General features: G+C 42.6%; 1 protein-coding gene across 1 annotated transcript in view; it reads left to right on the top strand.

The window, feature by feature from the left end:
* Positions 1 to 14,827, top strand: part of mospd2 (motile sperm domain containing 2) — a 25,925-nt gene extending 11,098 nt beyond the window's left edge. The window contains exons 11-16 of the mRNA XM_084443326.1: positions 7,923 to 8,056; positions 11,939 to 12,032; positions 12,223 to 12,319; positions 13,591 to 13,714; positions 14,011 to 14,113; positions 14,249 to 14,827. Of these exons, the coding sequence (XP_084299452.1) occupies positions 7,923 to 8,056; positions 11,939 to 12,032; positions 12,223 to 12,319; positions 13,591 to 13,714; positions 14,011 to 14,113; positions 14,249 to 14,401 (705 nt within the window). The 3' untranslated portion in view covers positions 14,402 to 14,827. The remainder of the gene's footprint in view (positions 1 to 7,922; positions 8,057 to 11,938; positions 12,033 to 12,222; positions 12,320 to 13,590; positions 13,715 to 14,010; positions 14,114 to 14,248) is intronic.

Here is a 14,827-nt window from a genome sequence, read left to right as displayed (position 1 = left end):
TATGCGAGAGCGCCTAGACCAGGTACGGTATAGACCGGCGTCATTGAAGGCAGCCTTAAAAGGCAGCATTGGAACTTATAAACAACCCCCGATGTCTGGTCTCTGTGGTCGTCCAGGTCATTTGCTATTTCCAAGTTTATCAGACCAAACATTTTGCCCATGTCTATGATCTGATGTTTATTGATTTGATCTTAATATAATCGATGCAGCTGTGCTTTAGCCTACTCTTATTGGCTATTTATTTCCTTCATTCATGATGAGAATAGCAGAGGACTTTGAACTTGATATATTAAACATAAATTGGTGCAATTCACTAGAATGCAGGAAATGAGATGTCTGACAATCATAATCTCATGGGGGAGGACCACCAGACCCCTGCTTGATTTGTGTTCCGTGAGCATGGGACTGCTGGCAAGGTGTCCCTTATTTTTCCCCATTGAAGGTGGCAACCCTACAAACGAGGTGAAAAACATTGAAACAGAAAAATGCGGGAAGTATGAAATCAAGCGAGCCCCGCATATTCCACGGTGAAAATGCGCTCTTTCTAATATTATGTGACCCTTGCATAATCTGCACCTTTTGCCTGATTATGCAATGAATTATGCGATCGCATAATCGCGTTTTTCTGGAGGGACTGCCCAATGTCAAAAAGTTAGGAGCACCAGCAAAAATGTAGGGGCACCCACCACAATATAAGCAGCACCAACAATATAATAGATTGATAATAAAAAAAAGAAAAAAAAAAGTGAAAAATGAAACAATGAAAGTAACCTTAAAAACACATGGTAGGCCACCACTGGGGCTTTATGTAATATTCTAGGGCCAGGATTTAACATGTGGGGTAACACTTTATAATAATGATCAGTTATAAGGCATTTATAAAACATTTGTTAATAATGAACTAATCATTAACAGATCATTTATAAACATGTGTAAATGATTCAAAAATGATTTGTAAATATACTAGTTCAAAAAGATTCACAAATGATCTGTAGATAATTTATAACACTATCAACATTACTTGTAAATGATGTGTTCAACATTAATTAATGTTAGTTAATATGTAGTAAAACATTTGTAAATGATTTTAAGAATGCCTTATTTATTTGTTTTTCATGTTATCAAATGATTTGTTAAACATTTACTAAAAGTCTACAAATCATTTGTAGACATTATTGCAGCCCCAAAGACCTTTATAAACTACTAGTTTATAATGAATTAATCATTAACAAATAATTTATACATGTTTATAAATGAGTCATATATTATTTATAAATACTCTAGTTTAACATTCAAAAACTATCTGTAGATGATTTATAACACATCATCAACAGTACTTGTAAATGATTTGTTCAACATTAAATAACATTAGTTCGTGTAGTAACTCATTTTTATTTGCTTTTAAGAATAACATTTTACACAATTAATAGACGTCTTTGTTTTTCATGTTTAACAAATGATTTGTAAAGGTTTTTGCATGCCCTAATCTAAAGTGTAAACTATTAATGTCTATAAAACATCTATAAATCATTTGTAGAGGTTTTTGCATGCATTAATCTAAAGTTGAAACTTTATCATTTACAAATGTCTTATGGACTTTTTCTTCACCTGTTATAAATGATGTGTAAATGTTGTAGACAGCTTTGTTCCTTTGTGACATAAAAAAATAACCACAGAATGATGAAAATAGAATTTTTACAAATGTCCATAAGACATTTGTAAAAAACCTCTACAAATGATTTATAGATGTTTTATAGACATTCATAGTTTACACTTTAGATTAGCGCATGCAAAAACCTTTACAAATCATTTGTTAAACATGAAAAACAAAGATGTCTAGTAATTGGTGTAAATGTTATTCTTAAAAGCAATTAAAAATGAGTTACTACACATGAACTAATGTTATTTAATGTTGAATCATTTACAAGTACTGTTGATGATGTGTTATAAATCATCTACAGATCATTTTGAATGTTAAACTAGTGAATTTATAAATAATATATGACTCATTTATAAACATGTATAATTGATTTGTTAATGGTTAGTTAATTTTAAACTAGTAGTTTATAACGGTCTTTGGGGCTGCAATAATGTCTACAAATGATTTGTAGACTTTTAGTAAATGTTTAACACATCATTTGATAAACATGAAAAACAAATAAATAAGGCATTCTTAAAATCATTAACAAATGTTTTACTACATATTAACTAACATTAATTAATGTTGAACACATGTGTTATAAATCATCTACAGGTCATTTGTGAATCTTTAACTAGTATATTTACAAATCATTTATGAATATTTACAAATGTTTATAAATTATCTGTTAATGATTGGTTCATTATTATTAAATTTTTTATAAACCATCTACAGATCATTTGTGAATGTTTAACTAGTATATTTACACATCATTTATGAATCCTTTACACATCTTTAGAAATGATCTGTTAATTATTAGTTCATTATTAACAAATGTTTTATAAATGCCTTATAACTGATCATTATTTTAAAGTGTTACCAAATAGGGTCTCCTGGCTCTTCCATTCATCTCTTCGCTGAGACCAAGGCATCAAACATCTCCAGAGGAGGACCCTCTACTCTGATTTGAATCACATCTTCAACTGTGTTGGGGTGTAATGCAGATCTGATGTCTGATGATTCTTTTACCTTTGTAATAAATGTATGAAAACTAATTGTATATCTAAATTGTAGCCTTGCCAGCTTTACAAGTTAACATTACAAACTCATTGGAATGACAGTTAGTCAGCAAGCTTGCTTTAATTGATAAGCAGCAAACATGTAGGTTACCTTTGCCAGATTCTCTTCTTTTTTGAAGGACAAATGTGAAGAGTCTCTGTTAGCTAAACATTAGTTAACGCGTAATCTATTTGTGTCACGGGACATTGGAGTGCCACGAAAGGGAGTGATTGAAGGCTAATAATAAAATCTAAAATCAGCCTTGTACAGTAGGTAAGAACATCAAGCTCACGTTTGATTGGTTAGAATGGTCACTGTCAGCTCACAAGGCTCATCCTGCATATAAGCGAATGTACAGAGAAAGAGACGTTCGACTGGGGGAGGAAAAAAAAAAAAAAAGGTTGCACCCAAACAATTATTTGCACTCGCTCAAATGCTCCCAATTATACAGTATTTCAAGGTCTCATAGATTACATTTCGGGAGCATATACCACCAAAACGGTCGTAATTTCGAGCCCCGAAGGAGATTATTTCTGAAACGGTGTTAAAACGCTCGCGTGGGATTTTAGTTTTAAAATGTAAAGTGTAAACGTAGCCAGTGTCAAGCCTGTCACAGGAGCTGTTCTCCATGTAGCGAGTGTGTTTCCCCACCCCACCCTTTCACACACACCGGCTTCACACGGGGGGATATTTGGACCTGTTCTCACTTCTCAGAATCTGCCCAAGGGCCTTTGGTTTTGTTCTGACTGACGGTGTTGTCTCTGACCATGCCGGAGGCTGGGCCCACGCGGTTTATCAGCGCCGGTTATTCGTGCTCAGTGATGGTCTCATCTGGTTAGCTCGCGGGTGGCCACACCGAGGACCGCCACACAGAGGACCGCCACAAAGACGCCCTGCAGCGTCCATAAAGACATCACCACCCTCCATCACTCTATTGCTCTCTGTCTTGTCATCTCTCTCTCTCTCTCTCTCTCTCTCACTCTCTCTCCTTCCCTCTCTCTGCTGTCTTCAAATGGGCATGGCACTGGGCATATGCTGAACGCATTCCTCCCCTTTTACAAGGGGGATTGATGAAATTTATCGTGATACAATTATCATTAAAACCGTGTTTGATTCCCATTCTTTCTCACTGTAACTACTGTCCAGCATCAACCAAAGTTAGCAACAGTTCTTCTTCTACTCTCGTGTATCAGATGTTCAACTCAGTGCTGTGTAGCTGGTCCTGTTGCTGCAACAGTCTCCAAGACGCATTATTTTAATGTAAATGCAAACAAAAAGTGCATAGTGCTGCTAATTTTATTTCTGGTTTTCAGTCTAAAACTTGGTGAAATTATTTCAGTGTGTGTATCAGTAGTTTTTGAAAAATTTCAGCACATTTTATTATACCGTGATAATACTGATTACTGTGATAATTTTGGTCATAAAATAGTGATACTGTATGACATTTTCATACCGTTACATCTCTAGTCTCCACCCAGAGTGTTATAATCTACAGAGTCTCTCTTCTGGTTCGTGATTTGCAGTACATGCATGTGAGGGAATAGAGAGTGGGTATTAGGGTATGATGAGATTCTGGTGGACATGAAGACAAGGATCCCTCGCATCCCGAGTACCTCCTCGTTGTGAGGCACACTGATCAGAGATGTTTATAAATGGATCCTAGTTGTTGTTGTTAAGTGTAACTCATTTCTCACTCTGCCTCTAGTTGTGTGCTCTGATTAGGGCGCTGTGTTGTCCCTGGTCCTAGTCAGGTGGCAGGCCGGGAAATGGGGCTGTGCTGTACAGCCCAACTCCTGTTGAGCCTTTAAGCTGTTCCGAGTAGCCTGCTCCACACACAGGACACTCCATCCATACACACGCGCACGCACGCACACACACACACACACACACACTCGTGGCCTGGCAGCACTGCGTCACGCAAAGCTGCTCTCATGAGCCTCTTAAGCACCACGGAATACACAAACAGCAAAGCTCCAATTGTTACTGAGTGCCACATTAGTCATGCGCAACAGATTAGATTTACACCCAGATATAATGCAAATGAGTCGATGAATAATTCACGAGCCCCTCATTTGAAAGGCATGTTGTTGTTGATGGTGTCATAACACGCAGGCAGAAATTCATCTACAGTCCCGCCTTCGTGCCGCCATCTTTATTTATGGTCTGAAAGGGTCAGCCCACCTTGCAGGACCGCTTGGCTAATGGGCTGCGGGCTGTTTCAGCCTTGTCGGTTTAGCCTGATGCTGCTGTGAGGAAGTCGGCACTGTAGGCCTAACATAATGCTCTTAACGGTGTCCTCGCAGAACACCAGCCTTCCCATTTTGTGTTGAGTCCAAAAAAACTGTAGGGGTGCTCGGGGTTAGATATGTGGTAAGACTGGAGCCTGAGTGAGCTGCTGTAGTCCACAGCCTGATGGTGTGTGTGTGCGTGTGTGTGTGCGCACGTGTGTGTGTGAACGCGTGGGTGTGGTGTGTGTGTTTGCGTGTGTGTGGTGCTCCTAATGAGACTGTAATGAGCTAGCCCTTATCTCCTGGTGTGCTCTGACTGAGGCGGAGACCTGGTACTGAAGCCAGCCAGAGCGCCTGGTTTCTGCATTGAGCCTGTCTGTTTACTGTTTACTTATCACAATCAACATATGTGTGCTTCTCATTCCTGTGCTCTACATAAACAAGTGGGCCTCCCACCTGAATACCTATTGGTTTCAACCTTGTGTTGAATTGCCGATCGCTCCGGGGAAGCTAATTGCCTTTCTCTCTGTTTTGGAACAAGGGCTGGTGGTAAGACATTGTAGGATCTCGCCCACACGAGGCTCACAGTGGAGAGTTCTGCGGTTTGAAAGGGCAGGTGTGTCGCCCTCAGTCACCAACTCACCACCACCGTGGACAAGTTCAACCTTTGTTATAGGCCTCTCCTTTCACTTCCCATAGGCCACATTTCAAATTGTACCTCACATTTCAAAATCGAAAATTAATTGCACTTTTCTGGCTTGATTTGCTGATTTGGCCTTTATGTCCTAAAGAGATTGGAGAGACATACTGTGCTTAGCCACCTAACACTGTTTTATTACTGTGTTTTTTTATTCTGTAAGGTATTGCTACTTTTAACAGCAGGTATTGTATCTAACTGTAACATAACAAGGTAAGGTTATATTGTGCAGCGAAAAGAAGGCACTTTCATTTATGCCAAGAGCATAGACAGAGTAGATTGGCATAATCATATTTTGATTCAAATGCACAGCCTACTATTGTTTTAATTGCAATCGTTTGAAAAGATGTACTGTTTTATACTAAAAGGGAGAGAGATTTTAAAACTCTAACAGGAGTAAATTCTGTCATTGTTTTTGCTATGCTCTGCGTATTTGCACCAACTGTATTAATTGCCATTAATTTAAATACCATGTACACTATACCAGCTGACAGATCACTACCTTTGCATCTTGACTCCAGAAAAAGAACTGTACTGCCTGTCACTGTCCTACTGTATTATTGTTCAGTAGACAGTCCAAATCCACTCCAATACCTGCTGTATTATGTGACCTACATCTCTTTAACAAATACTGAATAGATATCTGGAATATGGACCATTTTGATTTCACTATTTATAATGCTATTGTTTTCATTTACACAAATAATACTCATTTAATATAATTAACAATTGATTTGTTTTTTTATATTTGCATTTGTATTCATTGTAATGAATTAAACTGATGAATCATCTTTGAATTAATTTAATTATTAACTTGGTCAGTTTTGATAATTCACTAATCACTATTGCTAGTATTAGTGACTCATACCTGTACTGTACCTAATTTCAACATTGAATAAAAATTCAAGACATTTCAGAAGCAGCTAAGAAAGTCTCAAGAGTCCTTTGATGTCTTGATTGGGTCAGCTGTGTGTCGCAAGCCTTCTGCTGCATGGAGAGGAAGTGTTAGCTCTTATGACAGCAGAGGACACCGTCCTCGTCTGAGTCACTAGTGCTTCTACAGGGATCACAGACCGACCGCTCACACCTCGTTCTCACTCCCTCTGTCCCTCACAAGCTGTGATTGGCCAAGATGGAAGACCACTGATTTAACTAGATGCACTGGTTCACCTTCACCTCATATTTCCCAACTTCCTGTGAGCCTTGCACAAGTGCTGTCAGTCCTGTGGTCTCGTGACCTTACGACTCGGACGTGGGGGAAAGTTTATGCATGTTGTTGAACTGAGAGTGCTGACGTATTCGCGGCCCAGTTCCAGGGTGGTTTGGTGTGACTAGTCATCGTCATGGGAGCCTTGGTGCTCTCATGTTTTTTATGTGTTGTTGTGGTTCTGTGTTCTCAAGGGTCATGCATTTTTGAGTGGTTATGGCCTTGTCCACTTTACCCCGGGTGCAATACTGAACTACACATATCTTTACATTTTCCATATTTAATTATAACACATTAATCTTTTAATTCATGTACATGTAGCTTCACACAGTCTATAATTTATGTATAGCATACATGTTAGTACAGTACAGACACATAATAGCCTGTGTATATTTTTACACTTGTATTATGTCTAACTTACAGTACTTCCTTGTTTTATTGTGCTATGCAAGTCCTCTATAACCTGACAGGCCAGATGGTTTGTTTCACACAACCATCTGGGAACTCTCCGTTGGAAACTGTTTGGAAAAGGGCAGGCACTTTCAAAAATACTTGGCAGCTGATTGGATGAGCCATCTGTCTATCACATGCTAACTTCAACTACACCTCGCTGTCATCACACCTAAACCTGCCCAGCGCAGCTGTTTGTGTTTCAAATTCCTAAGAACCTGATTGGCAAGATCGTTTTCTGATCTGGCACAAACGGAGCTCTATGGAGAGTATCAAGACTGATTTGTGAGAAAAACAGAATGTGAGCTTGCGAGATCAGGATCAAGGTCCTCTGTGCACCATGCACCGAGTCAAATTCAATGTATGTGAAAATATAGTCCTACTTGGCAAATAAACAGAATTCTGATTGTGTTCTCCTAAGATATGTGTTCCTGGTGCTCCCATGGCCCCACCGTGAACAAGGGTCATAGGGGGCTCTGTGTTGCAATGAAATGACCTCCTACCTACAAAACTATTTTTAGGGGAACTGACAGGACTTCAACCACATGACTAGGAATATAGAGTACTGTCACTAATTGCATACAAGAAGATCTCATGAACTGTTCCTGAACTCTTTCTGACACAGTGACCGCTGTTTTTCAGGTCAACTTCCTGGAGGACAGTCTGAAGTCTGAGGACAACGATAAAGGAGACAAGGACAACGATAAAGGAGACAGTCGGACGAAGGGGCCCAGAAAACCCCTGACCACCTTCAAGGGACCCCTGCTACATGTTAGGTACACATCCCATCCGACAGCTCGCTCTCTCCTTCCCATTCCCCCCTTCATCCAGCCATCAGCGACGCCCAAGGCTTTATATCCTATTCACCCCTTCATCCAGCCATCAGCGACGCCCAAGGCTTTATATCCTATTCACCCTTTCATCCAGCCATCAGCGACGCCCAAGGCTTTATATCCTATTCACCCCTTCATCCAGCCATCAGCGACGCCCAAGGCTTTATATCCTATTCACCCTTTATTTCCAGCCATCAGCGACGCCCAAGGCTTTATATCATATCCTATTCACCCCTTCATCCAGCCATCAGCTACACCCAAGGCTTTATATCCGATTAACCCTTTCATACATCCATCAGCTACACCCAAGGCTTTACATCCGATTAACCCTTTCATACACCCATCAGCTACATCCAAGGCTCTATATCCGCTAGGCTAGTTACACAGTGAAGATAGCTGTCATGGGCCAGAATACTGGGCTATTTGAAGGATTCATGTGTTGACTTAAACCAAAGCAAGGTATTGACTTGTTTACACCCTGACAGATCAATTGATTCTCCTGGATCTGAGCACAAATTAAGGATGGCTACAATCAATTGCTCATTGAGTGTCCATTGACGTAATAATCAATCAGCCTCATTGATAACTGATGATTGCGCCCCATAATCACCACGGAACACACGCCAGTCGTGTGGCAGTCGTGTGTGTCAGATGACCTGACAATGATTGGAGCAGTAGACTGGCCAGGACACAGAGAGGCCGTGTAGTAACAATTATTTAATCAGTTGCTTCACTTTATTATGAAACTGAAAATCAGTATCACCTTGAAGTTGATTGCATACTGAAAAAGACGGTCTTTTTCACAATCATGTTTAAGGTATGAATGAAGCTTACTTTGGAACTTGTTCCATTGTGCTCTGGTACATTAATGTACTCTGGCTTCATCAATGGTTATTCAGATGTTGAATGAGATCGCTCCTCTTTTCCTTATGCTACGTTCACACGAGAAAATGTGTGCCGCCCAGTTCGCCCCAATCTCGCCGCGGGATCAATGGGTTGCCGCGCGTATCTGCCGCAGAAAGTAAAAAAATTGAACTTTTGCGAATGTCGCCGTGCGGCAAATCCTGGCCGACGTGCCGCCAGGTTCGCCTGATTCGCGCCGCCACTGCCAAGTTTGCGCGAATTGTATTGACTTTCTATGTAAACTCGCCGTGCGGCCGGAAAAATTTGCGCCCGGTGTGAACACAGCATTAGTCAATTTCCATTGACTAGGGAAGTCCATTGACGTCTTTTAACAGCCCTAGGCTATGTACTGTATTAGAGTGATGCACAGATTTTTATGAGGCTTAGGTCCAGTCAGGTTTCTGAGCTGTGCTGGCCCTGATCTGAGTCCAGGAGGGTGTGATCTTGCATGTCAAAGGTTCCCTGGAGTCTACAGTCTCCTACTGGAGCAAAGAACACAAGGGGACAAGAAAAGGAAGGAAGTTGGAACAATTCCCCTTCGTAGCTTGTAGCCCAAGGAATGTATAGAGCAAGGAGAGATACTTGTAACGCCGTTGGTGATTTGAAAATTACAGTAGCAGACCGTAACACAGTACACAGTTACCCCGCAAACGTGAACCTGTTCACGCACTTTGGGGATGTTTTTAAGGTTGGTAGAGCGGAAGGATGGGGGTGGTGAGGCAGGGCGGGGCGCTGGAGAGCGAAGCACAGCGCCTGGTGGCGCCCAGTCTCTCCGGCCATGGATTAATCTCTGCTCCAGATTCAGCTGCTTTGATGCCAGATCAGAAATGTGTTTGTGCCTAAACCTGGGTATTAATGGGATGTAGCCTAATTCTCTGTTTTCCCCTGTTAAACGGGTTTCGATGTGGCTGCCGTCGACCACCCGAGGGCCTGACAGCTCCATGTGGGTCAGGAAGAAGCACATCACAGTCAGAGAGAAGGCCCCTGCAGGACATGCTAGGCACTGGAAATAATCCCTTTGAAAAAAAATTATAGCAGCATGTTTACCTCAAACTGTTATATTGAAAAGAGACGGTATCCACAGGCTCATTTCTGTGAATTATTCTTGAGTACTTAGAGTTTGATACATTGAAAAACATTGCTCGGGCTGGTACAGATGGACTTAGTCTACCCAGCTCAACGCCAGCTCAACGCCACAGCAGGAATGTAGCACGCCAGATGAAGCCAGCGATGAAAGCAGCTGGTCTAGAAGATGTTTAACAGCTGAAGCCGAGTCCCTGGATACTTATACCACTCTCAGGCAGCTACATCTTCATCTAAGCACAGGAAGCTTAGCCGACCCAATCGATACAGCTAAGATATCACAAAGAGGAGCAGCAAAGCATGCTGTAAAGCAAATTAAAGCTCCTGTCGACACCATGCAGATTTTATTGCCTTATTTGAAATCCCAGATAGCCATTGTGGGCGATAAAATAGCAGAGGGAATTTGTCACATATCCAGTCGTGGCTTTCTCCTCATATTTCAAGCAGTGTGATAGATCAGGTCTTATTAGGAGTCAAGCACCGAAGGTGCATAGAACCCTATTGTAATTGTTGGTATTCTTTTTATTTTCCTTGACGCCCTCGAATAACTCTTGAAGTCCTTAACCAAAAATGCTGTAACTCGGCATGTCGCAACTGCAGACCATGAGTAACTATGCCACAAAGACTCACCATGATTCACCCATAGGTGGCGCTATAATAAGCAATTTAGCGTACAATGCTGCCATGTCTGCCCCGATTGATGAAAATGTATGAAACTTGGTAGACGTACGTCATTCCTCATGAGGGACAACTTTGCAATTTGGACCCATGATCTCCGCCATGATGGATTTGGCTGCAGGTTGAAAATTTGGCAAAACCTACAAAAAGTTTATTCTACCGTAAGTCCGATCGGTTTGAAATTGTATACGTATGTTTGGGGTGCATGCCTCACTATAGGGTGTTCATGGCTAAGAGATTCAATCCAAGATGATGGAGAAAACTGGCATTTAAAAATAAAAAGGTAAAAAAAATTTGTACTGCAAAGTTCAACTGTTTATCATTTTGTACAGCAATAATCTACGGACATGAAACTCGCTGTACACGAATATGGCCCTGCCATGTTGCACCAAGTCGAAGCATTTGCAGATTCGCCCATAGGTGGTGCTATAATGAGCAATTTAGCTTACAATGCTTGCCATTTCCACCCCATTGGATGAAAATGTATGAAAGTTGGTACACTTATGTCATTCCTCATGCAAAATAAACTTGCCATTTGCCATAGTCTCCGCCATGATGGATTTGGCTGCAGGTTGAAAATTTGGCAAAACCTACAAAAAGTTTCTTCTCATAAACCATAAGTCTGATTGGTCTGAAATTTCACAGGTATGTTAAGGTGCATGTCTCCCTATAGGGTGTTAACAGCTAAGAAGTCCAATCCAAGATGGCGGAGAAACTGGCATTCAAAAAAAAAAATTCTTTTTTTTTTTAATTGGGCCACAAAGTTCAAGTTCTTATCATTTTGTCCAACAATAATCTAGGGAGATTAAACTCACTGGATATGAAGAAGGCACTACCATGTTGCACCACATCGAAGCATTTGCTTGACTCTAGCATTTACATGGTCAGTAGCCTACACGAGCTGGTGATGGGGGTGCAGGCGGGACGGGAGTACATTATGCACTATGTGCAAAGCCATGCCCATCACGCTTTCATTGTATTTTCATTGATGTTATAACTCAGATGTGCTGTAATAGTATGACATGTTGCTCTGTGCCCTCGTTGCAGTGTGGTCGTTGCAGTGTGGTCGCTTGAAGCTTGACCCCGTATAGCTGCTTGCGGCTTCAATTTTAATATGCTTTCTGTTCTTCTTCTCTCTCCCTCCCTCTCTCCCTCCCTCAGTCCAGCAGAAGAACTCAGCTTTGGTTCCAAAGAAACAGAAAAGAAATGTCTTATCGTCCTGAGTAATGTGTCTAAGCATCAAGTAGCCTTCAAGGTTAGTGAATATGTTTGTGGGTGTGGCTGTCTGTGATATTGGTTTGTGTGTGTGTGTATGTGTGCGCACGTGTGTGTGTGTGTATGGCGTGAGATGGTGATGTGAGTTCACACAAAATGTGTCTATAGAAGGTCCACTGCTGGGAGAGACTGTTACCTCCTGACTAGTTGTCTTGGCCGTGTCTCCACAGGTACGAACCACAGCACCCGAGAAGTACAGAGTGAAGCCCAGTAACGCCAGCTGTGAACCAGGCGCTTCAGTGGACATAGTGGTGTCCTTACACGGAGGTAGAGTACTGCACTCACCTCTGCTCCACTCTCTTATCTGACGGATGTTTTGAAATGCACCACACAGAACTGCAGAATGATCCAAAGGTTCAGTCTGTTAACTTCCCAAAGTGCTGACAAAGTGCAGCTTTCTTTTCCCAACATACATATTTGAACAGTGATAAAATAGTAATCTCTTATCTCCCCTAAACTGAGCCTTCAGAAATCTAACTGAAGGTACTGTAAATACAGAAGCTCTTGAGCCAGCCTTCATGTTGGTTCCCCTGGCAGGCAGGAGGCCCGAAGGTGGAACCTCTCCTCAGTCCGGGGAGGCCAGTGCAGAGTTGGGATGCAGGGGCCGAGCTTATAAAAAGCTCGGTGGCATTCAAGCGGGAACGTGTCTGCCGGGGCTTGATAGATGTGGTTCAGATGGATCAAACCATGGCCCTATTCCAGACTTTTTCTGGCTTCTAACTTCAGTAATTAAGCATTTTGGCACCGCCATCTATGGCCTGTGTGATTTCCCAGCTTTTGTGGATATAAGGCCTCTGGCTCTGAATCTGAGTGAGCGAGGAACTCAGAATCACCTCTTTTGGTTCTAATTTTCTATGAATTTATTTTATTTTATTTCTGCGATCCTTTATTTATGGAGGACACAGAGGTTATTCCCAGCAACAAAACATATTAAGTATATGATGAGATTAATTATATCAGTATTTGTTTTATACAATAAGACACTGAGCATAGAAAAAAGACAAACCTCCTTTCACATGAGAGTATCAGTGATGTGAGATCTGTCCAGTGCTTGTGTTACTGTGCAAGTTACCATCTGTATTGTGGTTGTGTTGTTGTGCAGGTTACCATCTGTCCTGTGGTTGTGTTGTTGTGTGGTTGTGCAGGTTACCATCTATCCTGTGGTTGTGTTGTTGTGCAGGTTACCATCTATCCTGTGGTTGTGTTGTTGTGCAGGTTACCATCAGTCCTGTAGTTGTGTTGTTGTGCATGTGACCATTTATCCTGTGCTTATGTGGTTGTGTTGTTGTGCAGGTTACCATCAGTCCTGTGGTTGTGTTGTTGTGCATGTGACCATTTATCCTGTGCTTGTGTGGTTATGTTGTTGTGCAGGTTACCATATGCCCTGTGCTTGTGTTGTTGTGCAGGTTACCATCTGTCCTGTGGTTGTGTTGTTGTGCAGGTTACCATCTGCCCTGTGGTTGTGTTGTTGTGCAGGTTACCATCTGTCCTGTTGTTGTGCAGGTTACCATCTGTCCTGTGGTTGTGTTGTTGTGCAGGTTACCTGGCCTCCCTGCAGGACCGCTTTCTGGTCATGGCTGCTGAGATGGAGCAGAACTCTGGATCGCCAGATCTCACCCAGTTCTGGAAGGAAATACCCAAAACCAAAGTCATGGAGCACAGGTACAGATCTACACTTGTGCATGTATGGTCTTGTCAAGCCTTATCCAACTTATACAAATCTATCGATAAGCAAATGTTGTGTGGCAGGGAAAACGCGACCATGCGTTCTTTTTACACGCTGCCGTACTTTGCCCTCTGTGGTGCTGATGACCTGCAGATTAGTTGCTTTCTCAACTTCTGTTGATCCCTGCCTTGGCCTCACCCTGGTTATGTCACCGCACCAGCGGGCTGATAATCTCCTCCTCGCCCTAAGACCAGCCCCCTCCCTCCCTCACGCGTGGGTTTCCTTCCCGTAGATTGCGCTGTCACGTCCTGGAGAACAGTAAGCCCAGCCCCGGTTACCAGGGGGACGGCCCCATGGAAGCGGGAACCAACGGACATCCGGACCTGCAGTCGACGGTGAGATCTCAAGTGCCTCTTAGTTTTCGGTATTTGAGCCGTCCGTTTCTTTTCCCCCGAGTTGTGTGTCTCGTGTCACCTTGATCTGACATGCCATGTGAAATGAATCCACCCCCCCTCCCGGCTTCCTTGCAGCTCATGCGTGTGATGGCCTGCAACGCCCGCTTGGAGCAGAAGATGGAGGAGTGTCTGTGGGTCCAGAAGGTCCTGGTGGGCATGGTGTTGATCCTCATCGTGTTCAACCTCCTCTGTCTGCGCCTCCTGGGCACCGGAGGGCAGCCATCCTGACCGGGCTTCACCCCACCCCCCCCCCCCCGCCCGCCCAGCGCGGGCAGAGACCGAGGCAGCCCGGAGGGTAGCCAGGCTTGCCCGGGGGCCACCGCTGAGCTCGCTGGTAGAGCCACAGCAGGCCTCGCCCAGGGCTGCCTGTCGTCATGAAGTGAAAGGCTCTGCCTGGTAGCAGTGAAATAGGGCCGTGCGAGTCATCCGCTGCCCGGAAGAGATTCACTCTCGTCTCTCAGGCGTTTGAGACTTAAAGTAGGCTACAGTAGCAAAGACTCTTAATCCTGTGAAATGAAATCCATAATGTGTATTTTTATGACTGATCATGGAATTATAAATGGCAGAGTCTATTTATTACAAAGGTCACATATCATGTAGTCCATATACTGTTGAAAATGTAGTCATTATTTTCTGATTCTAACGTGTATGATA

The sequence above is a fragment of the Borostomias antarcticus genome, assembly GCF_949987555.1.
Source record: "Borostomias antarcticus genome assembly, chromosome: 9".
In the NCBI taxonomy this organism is placed as follows: domain Eukaryota; kingdom Metazoa; phylum Chordata; class Actinopteri; order Stomiiformes; family Stomiidae; genus Borostomias; species Borostomias antarcticus.
Note: the sequence above shows the minus strand (reverse complement) of the source record. Positions and strands in the feature narration are given on the sequence as shown.